We start from the raw sequence: 13,295 nt of genomic DNA, 5'->3' as shown, positions 1-13,295 counted from the left end.
TTTTTTTTTTTTTTTCACGCATTTTGATACGTTTTTGTAATTTTCCCCTTTATGGGTTTTTCCCATTTGCGGGTTTTTCCCATGTATGGATTTTTTTTTTGCCTCTTTTTTTTCTACCCGCGCGAATGAATTACCATTTGCGAAGTTTATTTTCCCCTCGGGCAGGGCCGCATATAGCAGCAGAGGGAATGAAGAAGAGTGGGGTATCCCCTTTTTTGCTGACCCCTCTGTAACAAATGCGCCCCTCCTAGAATGTATATATTTGTATGTCCCTTTTTAGTTTTTAATGCCGAGCGATACGCAGAAGCTTGACGACGACGGCGACAATGATGATGGATTACCTCATAAACAGGGAGAGGGATCCACTTTGGAACGACCCAAGTCGTCATGTTTTGACAAATAAAAAAAAAAAAAAAATGAATATCCCTTTCATTGTTGTAACAAAGGCAAGGACGAAGATGTGGACCTTTGGAATTTTTTAAAATACAAAAACGATGGATTTTTTTTTGATTCGGAGGAGGAGAAGTGCATCGCGGAGATAGCCCCCAAGGGAGGAGCGGAAGCAGGAGGAGTGGAAGAAAGAGCAGCGGGAGCAGGCGGAGTAGGACGAGTAGGAGGCTTGCTGGGCACGTCCAAGAGGAAGCGAATGCACTTCGAGTCCGGCGGCGGGGTTGCCAACCTCCTGCAGAGTTACACCCCCGATGGTGGGGGCCACGGCTTGACCCACATTGACAGTTTGGAAGACCCACCACGTGGCAGTGCCACTCAGAGTGTCAAAAGTAGCACCCCCGTTGGAGCTTCCCCGGGTAGTCCCGCAGGTGATAAAAAGAATGAGCAAAAAAGCGAGCCAAAAGATGCGTGGGTTTTTGCATGGAAGAAGCTGAGGACCGGCCATTTGGATAGCCTGGAGGAATCATCCCACGCGAGTGGATACGCGGTGCCGCCCATTGGACGTGTAGACCCAAGCGAAGAGAATGATGGGGCTCGTTCGCAGAGGGAGAAAGAAGGAGGAGATGTTACAACCACGGCCACTGCACTGTTGCCATTATTGCAGATTGAAAAAGATGTAGAAGGGGAGGAGTCTAGTGATGATCCCCCAGTTAGTGGCACGGAGTGGCATGCCATCGTCGGGGCAGATAAATTGGTGGAGTTGCCCAAAAGGTGGCAGGCCAGGAGTTGCATGGCGGAAGGGAACGACTGCAGTGGGGGAGATGGAGCAGGCAACTCGTCTAACGGTGGTGGAAACGCAGGGGGGAGCAGTGGAGACGACGGGAAAGGAAATGGGAACCGTGGAAATGGACACATGGATGGTGGCCACCAGGAGGATAACCAGCAGGAGGAGGACGACGAGAAGAAGAAGAACGAACAGAGGAAACGCAAAAACGGCGAAGACACCATACAGGGGGGTATTACAAACGGTGATAATGGTTTGAACTTGGGGGTGGACCCCAAAATGAATTACTTCCCAAACGGGAATGGAATGGTTAATGGGGGGTTAGGCATCGGAGGAATGGGTAGCGGCTCCCCTTATGGCAGTGGTCACAACGAACTGCTTGACCAGGACAGAGTAGTAGCTAATGGTCAAAGGAAAATACCAGCAGGTGGTAATTACAGCAACAGTAGCAGCAGCATGAGCAAGGTGGAGAGTAGCCCTGTCAAATTTTCCGCCCCTAATAAGATACCGCTACAGAGTCTGGGCGGTGCGATTGGGAATGGGTCCCTCATGAATGGGGCGAAATTTAGCGTGGAAGGTGCAAGTGTCAAAAACGGGACCACCCTGGCGGGAAACAAAAATTTAGGTATGAACAGTTTGAGTGGTGCGATGGGTAGTGCCAATATGAGCTTCCCCAAGAATAAACCCTTTATGGCGAATCCGCAAATGGGGTTTGTGAGCAACGTGAATGGGGGTGGCTCCAAGGGGTCGCGAATGAACAACATGGGAGAAGTTAGCCGAATGGGCGACGCCAGCCGAATGGGTGAAGCCAGCCGAATGGGGGAAGTCAGCCGAATGGGCGAAGCCAGCCGAATGAATGGTCCGAACTGCAAAGACATGAACGATGAGTGCTCCCCGGAGAGCAAAAAAAAAGACACAGGGAAGAAAGAAATTATGGACGGACCATTAAAAAATAGCGACATGAATAGCTATCCCAATGGTGCCATCGGCATGGGAAGCAACAACATGAATATGCTTCCATCTCATGGAATGAATAACTCGAATGCATTTTTAAACAGCAACATGGGTAGAATGAACAGCCTGAATGCATTTAAAGGAATTGGCAATCAATACAATGCAATAAATATACCACCGATGATGGGTGGTGCAGGTGGTAACTCTTACAGCTTCCATGTTCCTCCTCCCCATCCGTATGCTGGCATGAATTTGATGAATTCTATGGGGATGATGGGGAGTGGTGTAGGGAACGCCGCCGGCATTGGAGGTGGCTTTTTGCCCGGAGGTCCCATGAACGAGATGCACGCGGGGGTGATGGGCGGGTTGGCCAGCGGCATGCCGAACGGGTTGGCTAGCGGCATGGCGAACGGGTTGGCTGGCAGCATGGCGAACGGGCTGGCTGGCAGCATGGCGAACGGGCTGGCTAGCGGCATGATGAACGGTTTGGTGAACGGCCCGCATGGGAGTATCCCCCTGGTGAACAGCCCAAGCAGGGCAGCCAGCGCGACGCAAGCAGCGGGGCCCAAGGGAACCAGGAATGTAGGTACCAAAAGTGTAGGTGGAAACGGAACAGAAACAGAAAATGGAAAAAAAAATAATGACACTCATTCTAACAGTAGAGGTGCAAACAAAATGAATAGCAATAACGAAAGTAACAAAAACGGAATTAAAAATATCCGAATGGAGGATCTCACCTTTAATGAAAGCGTATATTTAAAAAACGTTGATGGTCTTGATTTGAGCAAAAATTTTGTGAATGGAAAGTACTGCTCCAAGTTGCCATCTAATGAAAAAATCTACAACATTGTCAGCTACATTGTGGAGAATTCCCTCGTGGATTATTTGCTGGAGTTTTATAACAACGAGAGTTTGCTTTATAATGAGAAGTCCGAGCTGTCGGATGGCAACAGTGGGGTGGATAACAGCCCAAGGGGAGACGAACTGAAGGGTGTCACTCAGGACGAGCAGGAGGCAGAAAAGGAGAGTTCCCCGAACGTGAAGGTAGAAATCGGAGAGGAGAACAAAGCGGAAGTGTGCGAGGGGGGAGAGACCCTGAATGGTGACAATGCGAAGGAAACGGTTAAGAAGCAGGACGAGGGGGTCGCAGATGAGGGGATCGCCGACGAGGGGGTTGCCGACGAGAGGGTTGCCGACGGAGCTACCCCAGAGAAGCCAGCAGAAGGACAGACGGACAAAGAGCATGACTCTGTGCTGACCCCAGGTGAGCAGCTCAAGGAGGAGTGCACCCCCAGTCAGACGAATAAAAAAAACGTCCCAAGTGAGAACATCAGTGTTAATAACAGGAATGAGGAGAAGCTTGACGCGGCGGAGGTGAAGGAGACCCCAAACAAGGGAGAGACCGCCACAATCACTGGTATTAGCGGCAGTGGTGGGGGCAGCGTGGGGCGCGAAGCGGACGAAAGCAACAAGTTCATCCTGACCGAAATAACGAAGAGTATATGCTCCATAATAAATCTACAACAACTGATGCCAGTCAACAACAGATTAAGCAACCCGAATTTGATTTATGATCCAAATTATGATACCATTTATTCAAAATGGAAAACTTTTTTGAGGAAAGAGCAGTCCTGTGGAAATGTTATCAGCATGTGTTTCTCGAGAGATTTTTTGCACACCGTTTTGCTGTGTAATTATGTGACAATAATTGAGGATTTAAAGAAGACCGCTGTGAAGAAGAAAATAAAATATTTTTTTCTGAACCTCTGCCTGGAGGCCGGGCTGTCCGTCGACGTCGCCCTCATGCTTTTCATCAACGCGGCCAAGCAGAGCAACAAGTTGCAGGTGAGCAGGAGCGCCGTTGGGAAGCGGTTCCGGGGAGCGGTTCTGAGGAGCGGTTCTGAGGAGCGGTTCTGAGGAGCTGTTCTGAGGAGCTGTTCCGAGATGCCGCTCTGAGATGCCGCTCCGAGTAGCTCCGTTGAGAAGCGGTTCCGAGAAGCGGCTGATGCACCCGTCCGTTTGAGCACCCTGCGTGGAGTACCACCCGTTCTGTGCTTCCCATTTCGTTCCCACATACACCTCTGTGCTGACATTTTTTCCACCCCCCCCCCTCTGTAGTCCCTCCTGCCATCTGAAACCGGCCTTGGATATCTGCATCGAGACGCAGGAGGAGCCAAAGAAGAAAATATGGGTATCATCACCTTCGAGTGCATAACGAATGACCGAGAACCGGATCACTTAATCAAGCTGATTACATTGAAAAATATTTTCTCCAGGCAGTTACCCAAGATGCCTCGAGAGTATATCGTTCGATTAGTTTTCGATCGAAATCATTACACGTTTTGCCTTTTAAAAAAGAACACAGTAATTGGGGGAGTCTGTTTTAGACCTTACTTTGAGCAGAGATTTGCTGAAATTGCGTTTCTCGCGGTTACCTCAACGGAGCAGGTGAAGGGCTACGGCACGAGGTTGATGAACCATCTGAAGGAGCACGTGAAGAAATTCGGCATCGAGTACTTCTTGACGTATGCGGGTAGGTCTCGGCGCCCTGAGGGGGTACCCCTATAAGCTGCTCACCTTCACTGTGTTGCTGATCATAACCGTGTTGCTCACCCTCACCCCGCTTCTCACCCTCACCGTGTTGCTCATCCGCGTCATGCTTCTCCCCCCCACCCGCAGACAACTTCGCCATCGGGTACTTCCGCAAGCAGGGGTTCTCCCAAAAAATTTCCATGCCGAAGGAGAGATGGTTTGGTTACATTAAGGACTACGACGGAGGAACGCTAATGGAGTGTTATATTTTCCCGAACATAAATTATCTGCGCTTATCGGAGATGTTATACGAGCAGAAGAAGACCGTAAAAAAGGCTATCCATTTTATTAAGCCACAAATTATTTTTAAAGGACTTAACTTCTTTGTACAAAATAAAGGAGTTAATAATGGCATTCACCCGAGTAACATCCCTGGGTTGCTGGAAGTCGGATGGAAAAAGGAAGTGAAATATTTCCCAAAGAAGGCGCAGAACAAGGATGTACAGCTGAAGGATCAGATTTTAGGCGTTTTGGACTTCCTCGAAAAGCAACAGTCTGCTTGGCCCTTCCTCAAACCTGTGAGCCTGTCGGAGGCACCCGACTACTACGACATTATAAAGGAGCCCACGGATATTTTGACCATGAGGAGGAAGGCCAGACATGTACGTTACCGTGCGAGGGCATGCGAAGCGGCATGCTAAGCGGCATGTGCGAAGAGTGCAAATTCGCCCGTCTGCCGGTCTGCCGAACATCCGGTTCATGACTGTGCCTACCCCCCTGCCTGTGTCTACATCTCTTCATTTGACCCACCTGTGTGCCTTCCTTCCCCTCAGGGCGAGTACAAAACAAAGGAGGACTTCGGAATTGAGCTGAAGCGCATGTTCGACAACTGCCGCCTGTACAACGCGCCCACGACCATCTACTTCAAGTACGCCAACGAGTTGCAGGCGCTTATATGGCCCAAGTACGAGTGTATAACTGATGTAGGAAAGTGAGCTGATAATTCTGGAGTAATTTTTAAAAAGAAAAAAGAAGATGGGAGGGTGTGACTGGAACGTATTTGTCGAAGAATGAATCACTGTTTGAGGGGAAAACTATATTACACCCATGAGACACGTTGCCTTTGCGTCGTCTACTGGGAAGACTACGAATGGTGCGTATGTATGTGCATATACCCATGTGTGTGCATTTGTATGTGCATACGAATAAGCGCATGATCATGCACCGGTACACCTTTCCTCGAGCGCTCCCCTCCCCCACCGCTCATACTCTTACGTTCGTCCTTACCTACGCTTATGCGCGGGGGGAGGATGGGGGCGCGCCTTCCATCCCCGTTACGCCAGCTGTTCTTGTTTTTTAACGTATCCCTCTGCTGCATCTGCCTCCACTGCCACGTTTGCCACGCTTGCCACATTTGCTGCTCGCACTTATGTTGGCCTTGATGCACATCCCACCTTGTCACCCTCCTTTTTTTTTTCTTCCCCCTTTCTGATGTTTCGTTTTTCCTTGTAGTATATGCCAAGGGCATTCCGCATCCACGCTGGCTTTTTTTTTTTTTCCCCATTTTTTACGTCATTTTGTGAAATTCCCCCGCCTCTATTTTCCCCCCAGTTTTGCCCCTTTTTTTAAACGGTGTGCAAAGACGCGGCAAAAGAAAAAAAAAAAAAAAAAAAAAAATACACTTTTTTTTTTTTTTTGCTCAAATTTTAATTTTTACAAAAATAAAAATATTTAACATATTTCATCACGGGTTTACATCCCAGTTGGATATTCTCTTGCCTTATGCAATTTGCAGCGTTGTATTTTTCTCTCACCATGTGTGTGACCCTTTTTTCCTTTTTGATGCTTCAAAATGAGCCAGCTCATGCCTTTGGCGATAACCCCAAGTGGTCATTAATTGCGCAAATCAAAATTGGGCACACAATTTGGCATACAAAATTTGGCCGCCAGCCATCTCCTTCGCGTGCGCGTCGTAGTTAATTCGTTCAAGTGAGTCGTTCAGGCGAATTAGGAAAGCGTTCTACACCATCGCCCTCCTGTAAAGAAGCGCGAATAGGTGTGCATTTGAATAGAGAAGCACCGTTGTATACGTGTGTTGCAGAGCTTTCCGAGAGCCAACCACAAAATGGTAAATAAAGGACGAGTGGGAAGAGGACGTTTACAGTTTTAGGCTATCTACATGTATATACGATACGTCAAAAGCAGGGACCCAATTACATGAACATAAAAAAAGGAAGCAAGAGAGGTTGGGGGGGATAAACAAAAATTAGAAGTTTGACCCTTTTTTCGAAGTGGTACACAGAGAGGTATCGTAAAGGGAGATCTGTTTTTTCTGGGGTGGTTGCTCACGTAGCCCCTTCAGTTAGGAGGAAGACTTGCGGACACGTATAATTAGTCACAAGAATTTTTCCTCCAAAATTTGCTGCAAATAAATGTTGAGTGAAATGCCAATTTTTTTTTCCCCCCCCCCACACACACTTCGGGGCAACGCTTTTGCTTCGAATGAGCCACGTAACCTGTGGGAAGAGTTAGCACCGGTGAGCGTGTGCACATAGATATATGCTGCCCCCGCATGTGAACGTGGGTTGACCAAGCGGAGAAGCGTGCCCTCTGGGACCTCCCAATTGGCGCGACGAAGACAACACACAAGGTATAACGCGTAACACGCACATGCATGGGAAGACGGTTGGGAAGACCGGTGGGGCGGACGGTTGGGAAGTCGCTTCGGAAGACGCTTCGAAAGTCGCTTCGGAAGTCGCTTCGGAAGACGCTTCGAAAGCCGCTTCGGAGACGCCCCCTCGTGACCAGGCGCAGCCGCTTCTCTACCCCTGTGCGGGCAAGACTCGCAGAAATGAAGAAACATGTTCCATCTATATGAATTGCTGATGTTCTTTTTGAGGCACCCGAGAGACAAATATGAAGAAGAATTTCTTGGACCCATTTTCCTTCACTTTAATGGAAAAAATTACTACAGGAGAGATATGATTATTAACAACCGACGAGGAGAGAAACTCAAGTGTTGCTTCTTCACTCCTTTTAACTACAATGAAAATACCCCTTGTGTTATTTACACCCATTCGAGTTGTAGCTGTCAGCTGGAGGCCTTGGATATCCTGCACATATTGCTAATATGCGAGTGCTCTATTTTTTCCTATGATTGCTCAGGGTGTGGTTTGTCCGATGGTTACTTCTCTACAAGTGGTTGGAATGAATCCCAGGACCTGTTTTTGATTTTGAATCACTTGAGGAATGTAGAACACGTGAAGAACTTCGCCCTTTGGGGGAAGTACTCCGGTGCAGTCAGCTCCATCATTGTGGCGTCTCTGGACGCCAACATTAAGTTGCTGGTAAGGGGGAGGCGGCCGGCGCTGTCAAGCAGTGCGACGAGATATGTTGCGCTATGTTGCGACATGCTTCTACCTGCTTCTGCCTGTTTGGCCTTCCCACGTGCGTGGCCCCTTGTGTGTATCCCCTCGTGTGTATCCCCTCGTGCGTGCCACCCACTCGAGCAACCCGGTGCTGCCCCTCGCCGCAGATCGTGGACTCCCCGTACGTGTCCCTGACCGAGCTGTACAAAACCACGTTCCACCTGAGCGCCAAGGGAAAGGCAGAAATCATTTTTAAAAACATCTGCCTCTACTTTGCTAAAAGAAAAATTAAAAAGAAATTCCACTACGACATAGAAAACATTTGCCCCGTTTTCTTCATCGAAGATATAACCATCCCAACAATATATATAATATCAAGAAATGATAAAATAGTGCACCCAGCCCATACCCTATACCTAGCATACAAACAGAAAAGTCAACAGAAAATTATTTACACATGTGAAAAGGCAGCACATGCATATGAATCATTTTCTTATGACAATAAATTAACGGCAGCCATACGGACGGTGTTATTTGGAGCAGAGAAAGGTGAGGTGCAAAATATGTTCAGTGTGTATACATACATGAACGTATTTAATGGGCTTATGGAGAAATATGCTCACGAGTTTTGCTTTATCGATTCGTTAATTCAAAAAAAGTTGGGCAAGAAGAATAAAATTATTGACAAGGTTAAGCGCTTCATTTGTTTCAAATACCAGTCGAAGGCTTCCCTCACTTCATCCAGCTGCTTCAAGTAAGGGTCCTATAGATGGGGCGTCTTATACGATGCCAAGTAGGCAGTCCCTCCTCTCCCCCAGAAAGAAATACGCACAGCTATATAAATGTCTAACTCTGAGCAAGCCAATGTCTAAAATATGGCTATATCCGTTTCCTTCGCCATCTGCACAATGGAGGAGCCCAATGCGTTATCCACTGCTCACCTATTTCTGTTTCCACTTTTTTCTCCTCCAGCCAATCTACAATCGATTCCATCCGTGACGCGAGTACGAGTAAGAGTTCGCCCCTTTGCGGAAGAGGCCAGACTGCGCAGTTGTGATGACGCCGCTGCGGTAACTTCGTTGCGGTAACTTCGCTGCGGTAGCTTCGTTGCGGTAACCCCACCGCGTTGTTATGCCTACCCCTGAGACCACACCAATTGGGGAAGAGATCCGTCCTATTGGCGCCCCTTCACTCGGCTCCCATTTACATAACCGTTATGTTGTCGTTTCACCCTCTCCACCACCTCCCCCCTCCCTCCACACGCACACATACCAGCAGGCGAAAATGACTACATGCAGTACGAGCCATCCAAGAATGGCCTGTGTTGGAAATTCAAAAGTGTATCAGGTGAGCAGGACGAACGAGACAATCACGGGCTGAGCGAAGAACAGGACCCGCGGGAGGACCACGGGCTGGCGGACGAATATGAATACCCATTTCGCGATGTTAACGATGGTTGCGATGTTAACGATGGTTGCGATGATCACAATTTTATGGGTGGCAAGGATGCAACAGAGAACCTGCTTGACGCATCTCCCCTCAAAGGCTACGATGCCAATAAGGTACCCGCGTTCAGGTCAACATTCCACGCAGGGGAACAATCGGGGCAAAGGCGGTTTAACTTAATGCACATGCAGAGCGCGCGCAGTTCCCTCAAATCAAGTAAGCGCATATAAGATAAAATAAAATAAAATAAGATAAGAAAAAATAAGATAAGATAAGAAAAGTAAGAATAAACAAAGTGAGGCAAAACGAAACAAAAACACAATGTGATAAAAATTTGCACACCTCGCGACACCTTTTTCCCCTCCCCCCCTAACAGAAAAGAACACGTACAAGAAGTCCCTAACGTGGGACACCAAGTTACAGAGCGCTGTCACGTATTCCAAGGAGGACTGCCCCTTCGAGCTGCTAAAAAGTTAGCCTTTTCGCCTCTTCAATTTTGTACCATTATTAATGTTTTAGTTGCGCCACAGCCAGGCAAGCGCACAAACGCGCGAGCATGTCTACAGCTATCCTTAAAGCGGAGGTGGCTGTATTTTTGCGTCTCTTCTTTTCTTCTTTTTTTTGTTCCGATGACCACGCATCTCTCATCTATGTGGTCCCTACCGCCCACTCACCTGAAACTGCCCCCTCCAAGCTTGCCTAGGTTCTTTTATTAAAACATATGCAACACGTTATTCCTACAAAGCTGTGATTTTGCCGTACAACAATTGTGTGACTTTCTTTAAGTGGCACCATTTAGACGTTTCGCCTCCCATAGGGCGAGGCCACTGTATGTTTGATTAGGCATCGCTACGGCCACCGCATCGCTGTGGTTGCTTTCCTTTTTATCATTATTTTGAACCCTTGGGGGAAGGGAGACGGGAGACGGGAGACGCAAAGTGTGCGCGCCCCTTCGACCAACTTTTATGTTTTGCATTTGAAGAGTTTCATGGTTTTATTTTGTGCACGGGGATGTCGATGCAGAGGAGGAGCGGCGCTTGTCCGCGTGGGGGAAAAATGGAAACGCCTCGGTGAGCGCGCGACAACTGCAGTCGCAACTGTTATCGCAACGGCAACTGCTATCGCACCCGCAACCGCTATCGCAACGGCAACCCCGATTGCAGCCCCCCTTGTGCAGTCACTCGTCGCCGCAGCACCTGTTTATGAAGCTGCAGAAGCGCGACTTGGCCTTCCTCTGCTTGGGGACGTATTCCAAAATGGTGGCGGGGCGCACGGATACAATTGCCTGCCCGTTGCTGTTCGCATAGGAGGGCATAAAGTTCGACCGTGTTCTCGCAGACTCATTCCTGCACACGTTCCGAGGTGAAGAGTAATTTTCCTTATAGAGGTGGATGTTAGATGGGACGGAAAGGTTATGCTTCTGGGATTCTATGCGGTCCTTCACGTCCGAGTAATAGCTCCCCTGGCCAACGTTTTCTTCCACTGTCTTGGACATGTCTCGTCTGGAGTCGTTAAAGGACTCTCTGATTAGCTGCTCGCTCATCATTTGGTTCATGTCGTACTCGTTGTATCTGTCGTTTCTGTGATCGTAGGTGAAGAGGTGGTTATTCGAAGCGTACCCGTCGTTGCTGCTTCGCAGGTTGCTCACACCACTGCTAGCTATCCGGTTGCTAGCTAGCCGGTTGCTGCCGCTCCTGTCGTCCGTTGCCTGGTTCAAAGACACGCCGTAACTGCCCTCCCTTGCGTTGGAAGAATTCCGCTGGAGAACCTCACGCAGCTCATCCTTCGTTGTGGGCAGGTGTATGCTGACATGCGTTATGTTCGACTTTTTATACAGATCGCCTTCGCTGTAATGCCCGGTTTGAACTGTACCTTGGGCGTGTTCCCTGGAGACTGATTCCTCGTTGCGTAGGCCTTGACAGCTGTGTAGGTCCTGCCCTCTGTGTAGGTCGTGCCCGCTGGCTAAATATTCCTCGTTAGGCGTCCCTTCCGCGTTTCCAGCGGCGTCCACATAGTTGTCACCCTCCTCACCTTCTTCGCCTTCCTCACCTTCTTCGCCTTCCTCACCTTCCTCACCTTCTTCACCTTCCTCACGCGTGGCATCATTATACATGGTTTCATTTTTATGCTCCAGTTTCCCCCCGCAGGCTTCTTCATCCGATTCGCCGCTAACTACAGAGTGACTTCCCCGATGGTGTCCTTTAAACTTTTCCACTTGGGCGGACGGGGACATTTGCACTGTAGAATATAGAGCGGGGGAAGAAGCATCATTTTGAGACTCCATATTTCTGTACGTTTCCTTATTGTATATATCCTGGCTTTCGTTCGCTTCTCCTACTGCGTAAAAGTTATCTCTATCGGAGTTTTTCCTTGCTATTTGAGGGATCATCACCCTCTCTTTATATTCATGTTTGGTACTACTGTTTATGTTTCTCTCCCTTTCGGCCATTTGGCAGATTGAAGGAATTTCGACCACATCTGTGAAGACCTCCTTCTCTATTTTTTTGACCCTCAGGACAGGAACAACTCGCTCAATTATTAGGGGGACTTTTTTCTCTATGATATTTTCCTTATGAAGGTACACAGGTATTTCTACAATTTTATTTCTATACTCTATTTTTGGGATGTGTATAATTTTTTCCTTCTCTATCAGTTTGGGTTCATACTTAATTTTGTCTAAATAGATTGGCTTGGAAATGTGCTTGGTCTTGTAGGTTATTATTGGCTTTATGACATCTACGTATTTGTTGACGAATTTGATTTCTTCCTTCTCGATGATTTTTTCCACGTACTGGGTCACGGGCACCCTGACGACTTTTTCCTGGCGTATTGGCTTGAGGATTTTGTTGCCTAAGTTTCTGGAGTGCTCGAAGGTGTACGGGATGCTATTCGGCGCGTTGGACAAGTTTTCCGTGTTGGCCGTTTGGGCCACGTTTACCGTGTTCACCACGGGGTGTTCCATTTTGCACACACAGGGAGGAGGTGTACAAAACAGGCGAACAGGCAAACAAGTAGATATATGTATACACGCGCGTGCGTGGTTTACTACTCTTTTTTTGGGGGGGCGACAAAGGAAAAATGAGCTGAGATAAAAATGGTCAAATATTTTTATGCAACAAGGCAGGTCTCTCTATGGCTCTATCCCGCAATGTTGCTAACCGTTAAGGCAGTTGACAAGGTAAAAAAAAAAAAAAGGATTCAACTGGTGCTCGCACAAGAGTGTATAGGCGATTGGGGTTGAAAAACGGTTTTACCCAGGTGCGCCTTAAACAATATGCGTATACAAATACGTGCTTACAAAGGTGTTAACTAAAATGACTCCTTTACAAAATGATGGAAGGAAAAAAATGTTTTTAAAAGAAGACAACAGCGAGTAAATGACATGTAAACACTTCGCAGACGGTATCCCACAGTGTTTTGCGGAAAAGGTGACAAAAAAACGTGTTTTTCTGGGGGGATACAGAATGGAAAGAGGTGAACTGATGGCACAAGACGGCGGAGGTGACTTAAATCAAATGTGAGTGAAACGTATTCTCAGCTCATCGAAAGAAGTTTTTTGTAATTTATTTTGTTTATTCATTTTGTTTATTCATTTTGTTTGTTCATTTTGTTTGTTCATTTTGTTTGTTCATTTTGTTTGTTCATTTTGTACATCCATTCTGTTTTGTTTTTTTTTATGTATTATTTACTTATATGCACTTTTGTTTTTTTTTTTTATACATGTGCATGTACACACGCTTGGCACTGTTCAAAATGTAGAATGATTTAAATCACGTGGCTAGCTCGTTCAGGTAAAAACAACGCTATGTTCACGTTTAAAG

At 47.5% G+C, this 13,295-nt stretch overlaps 3 protein-coding genes across 3 annotated transcripts; 2 read left to right on the top strand and 1 right to left on the bottom strand.

The window, feature by feature from the left end:
* Window positions 1-646: 646 nt before the first annotated feature.
* Window positions 647-5,655, top strand: PCYB_051790 (histone acetyltransferase Gcn5; the record flags this gene model as incomplete). The annotated part of the gene is made up of 4 exons (XM_004221060.1): window positions 647-3,973; window positions 4,247-4,661; window positions 4,808-5,322; window positions 5,494-5,655. The coding sequence occupies 4 exons, from the start codon at window positions 647-649 to the stop codon at window positions 5,653-5,655; spliced, it is 4,419 nt and encodes a 1,472-aa protein (XP_004221108.1).
* A 1,866-nt stretch (window positions 5,656-7,521) lies between these two features.
* PCYB_051780 (hypothetical protein) lies at window positions 7,522-9,951 on the top strand (the record flags this gene model as incomplete). The annotated part of the gene is made up of 6 exons (XM_004221059.1): window positions 7,522-8,007; window positions 8,196-8,786; window positions 8,937-8,953; window positions 9,001-9,038; window positions 9,304-9,690; window positions 9,851-9,951. The coding sequence occupies 2 exons, from the start codon at window positions 7,522-7,524 to the stop codon at window positions 8,784-8,786; spliced, it is 1,077 nt and encodes a 358-aa protein (XP_004221107.1). The 3' UTR covers window positions 8,937-8,953; window positions 9,001-9,038; window positions 9,304-9,690; window positions 9,851-9,951.
* A 304-nt stretch (window positions 9,952-10,255) lies between these two features.
* PCYB_051770 (hypothetical protein) lies at window positions 10,256-12,436 on the bottom strand (the record flags this gene model as incomplete). Its single annotated transcript, XM_004221058.1, has 2 exons — window positions 10,256-10,376; window positions 10,671-12,436. The coding sequence occupies 2 exons, from the start codon at window positions 12,434-12,436 to the stop codon at window positions 10,256-10,258; spliced, it is 1,887 nt and encodes a 628-aa protein (XP_004221106.1).
* Between the last annotated feature and the right edge of the window lie 859 nt (window positions 12,437-13,295).

The sequence above is a fragment of the Plasmodium cynomolgi genome, chromosome 5 (genome assembly GCF_000321355.1).
Source record: "Plasmodium cynomolgi strain B DNA, chromosome 5, whole genome shotgun sequence".
NCBI lineage: Eukaryota > Apicomplexa > Aconoidasida > Haemosporida > Plasmodiidae > Plasmodium > Plasmodium cynomolgi.
This window is presented reverse-complemented; position numbering and strand designations above follow the sequence as displayed.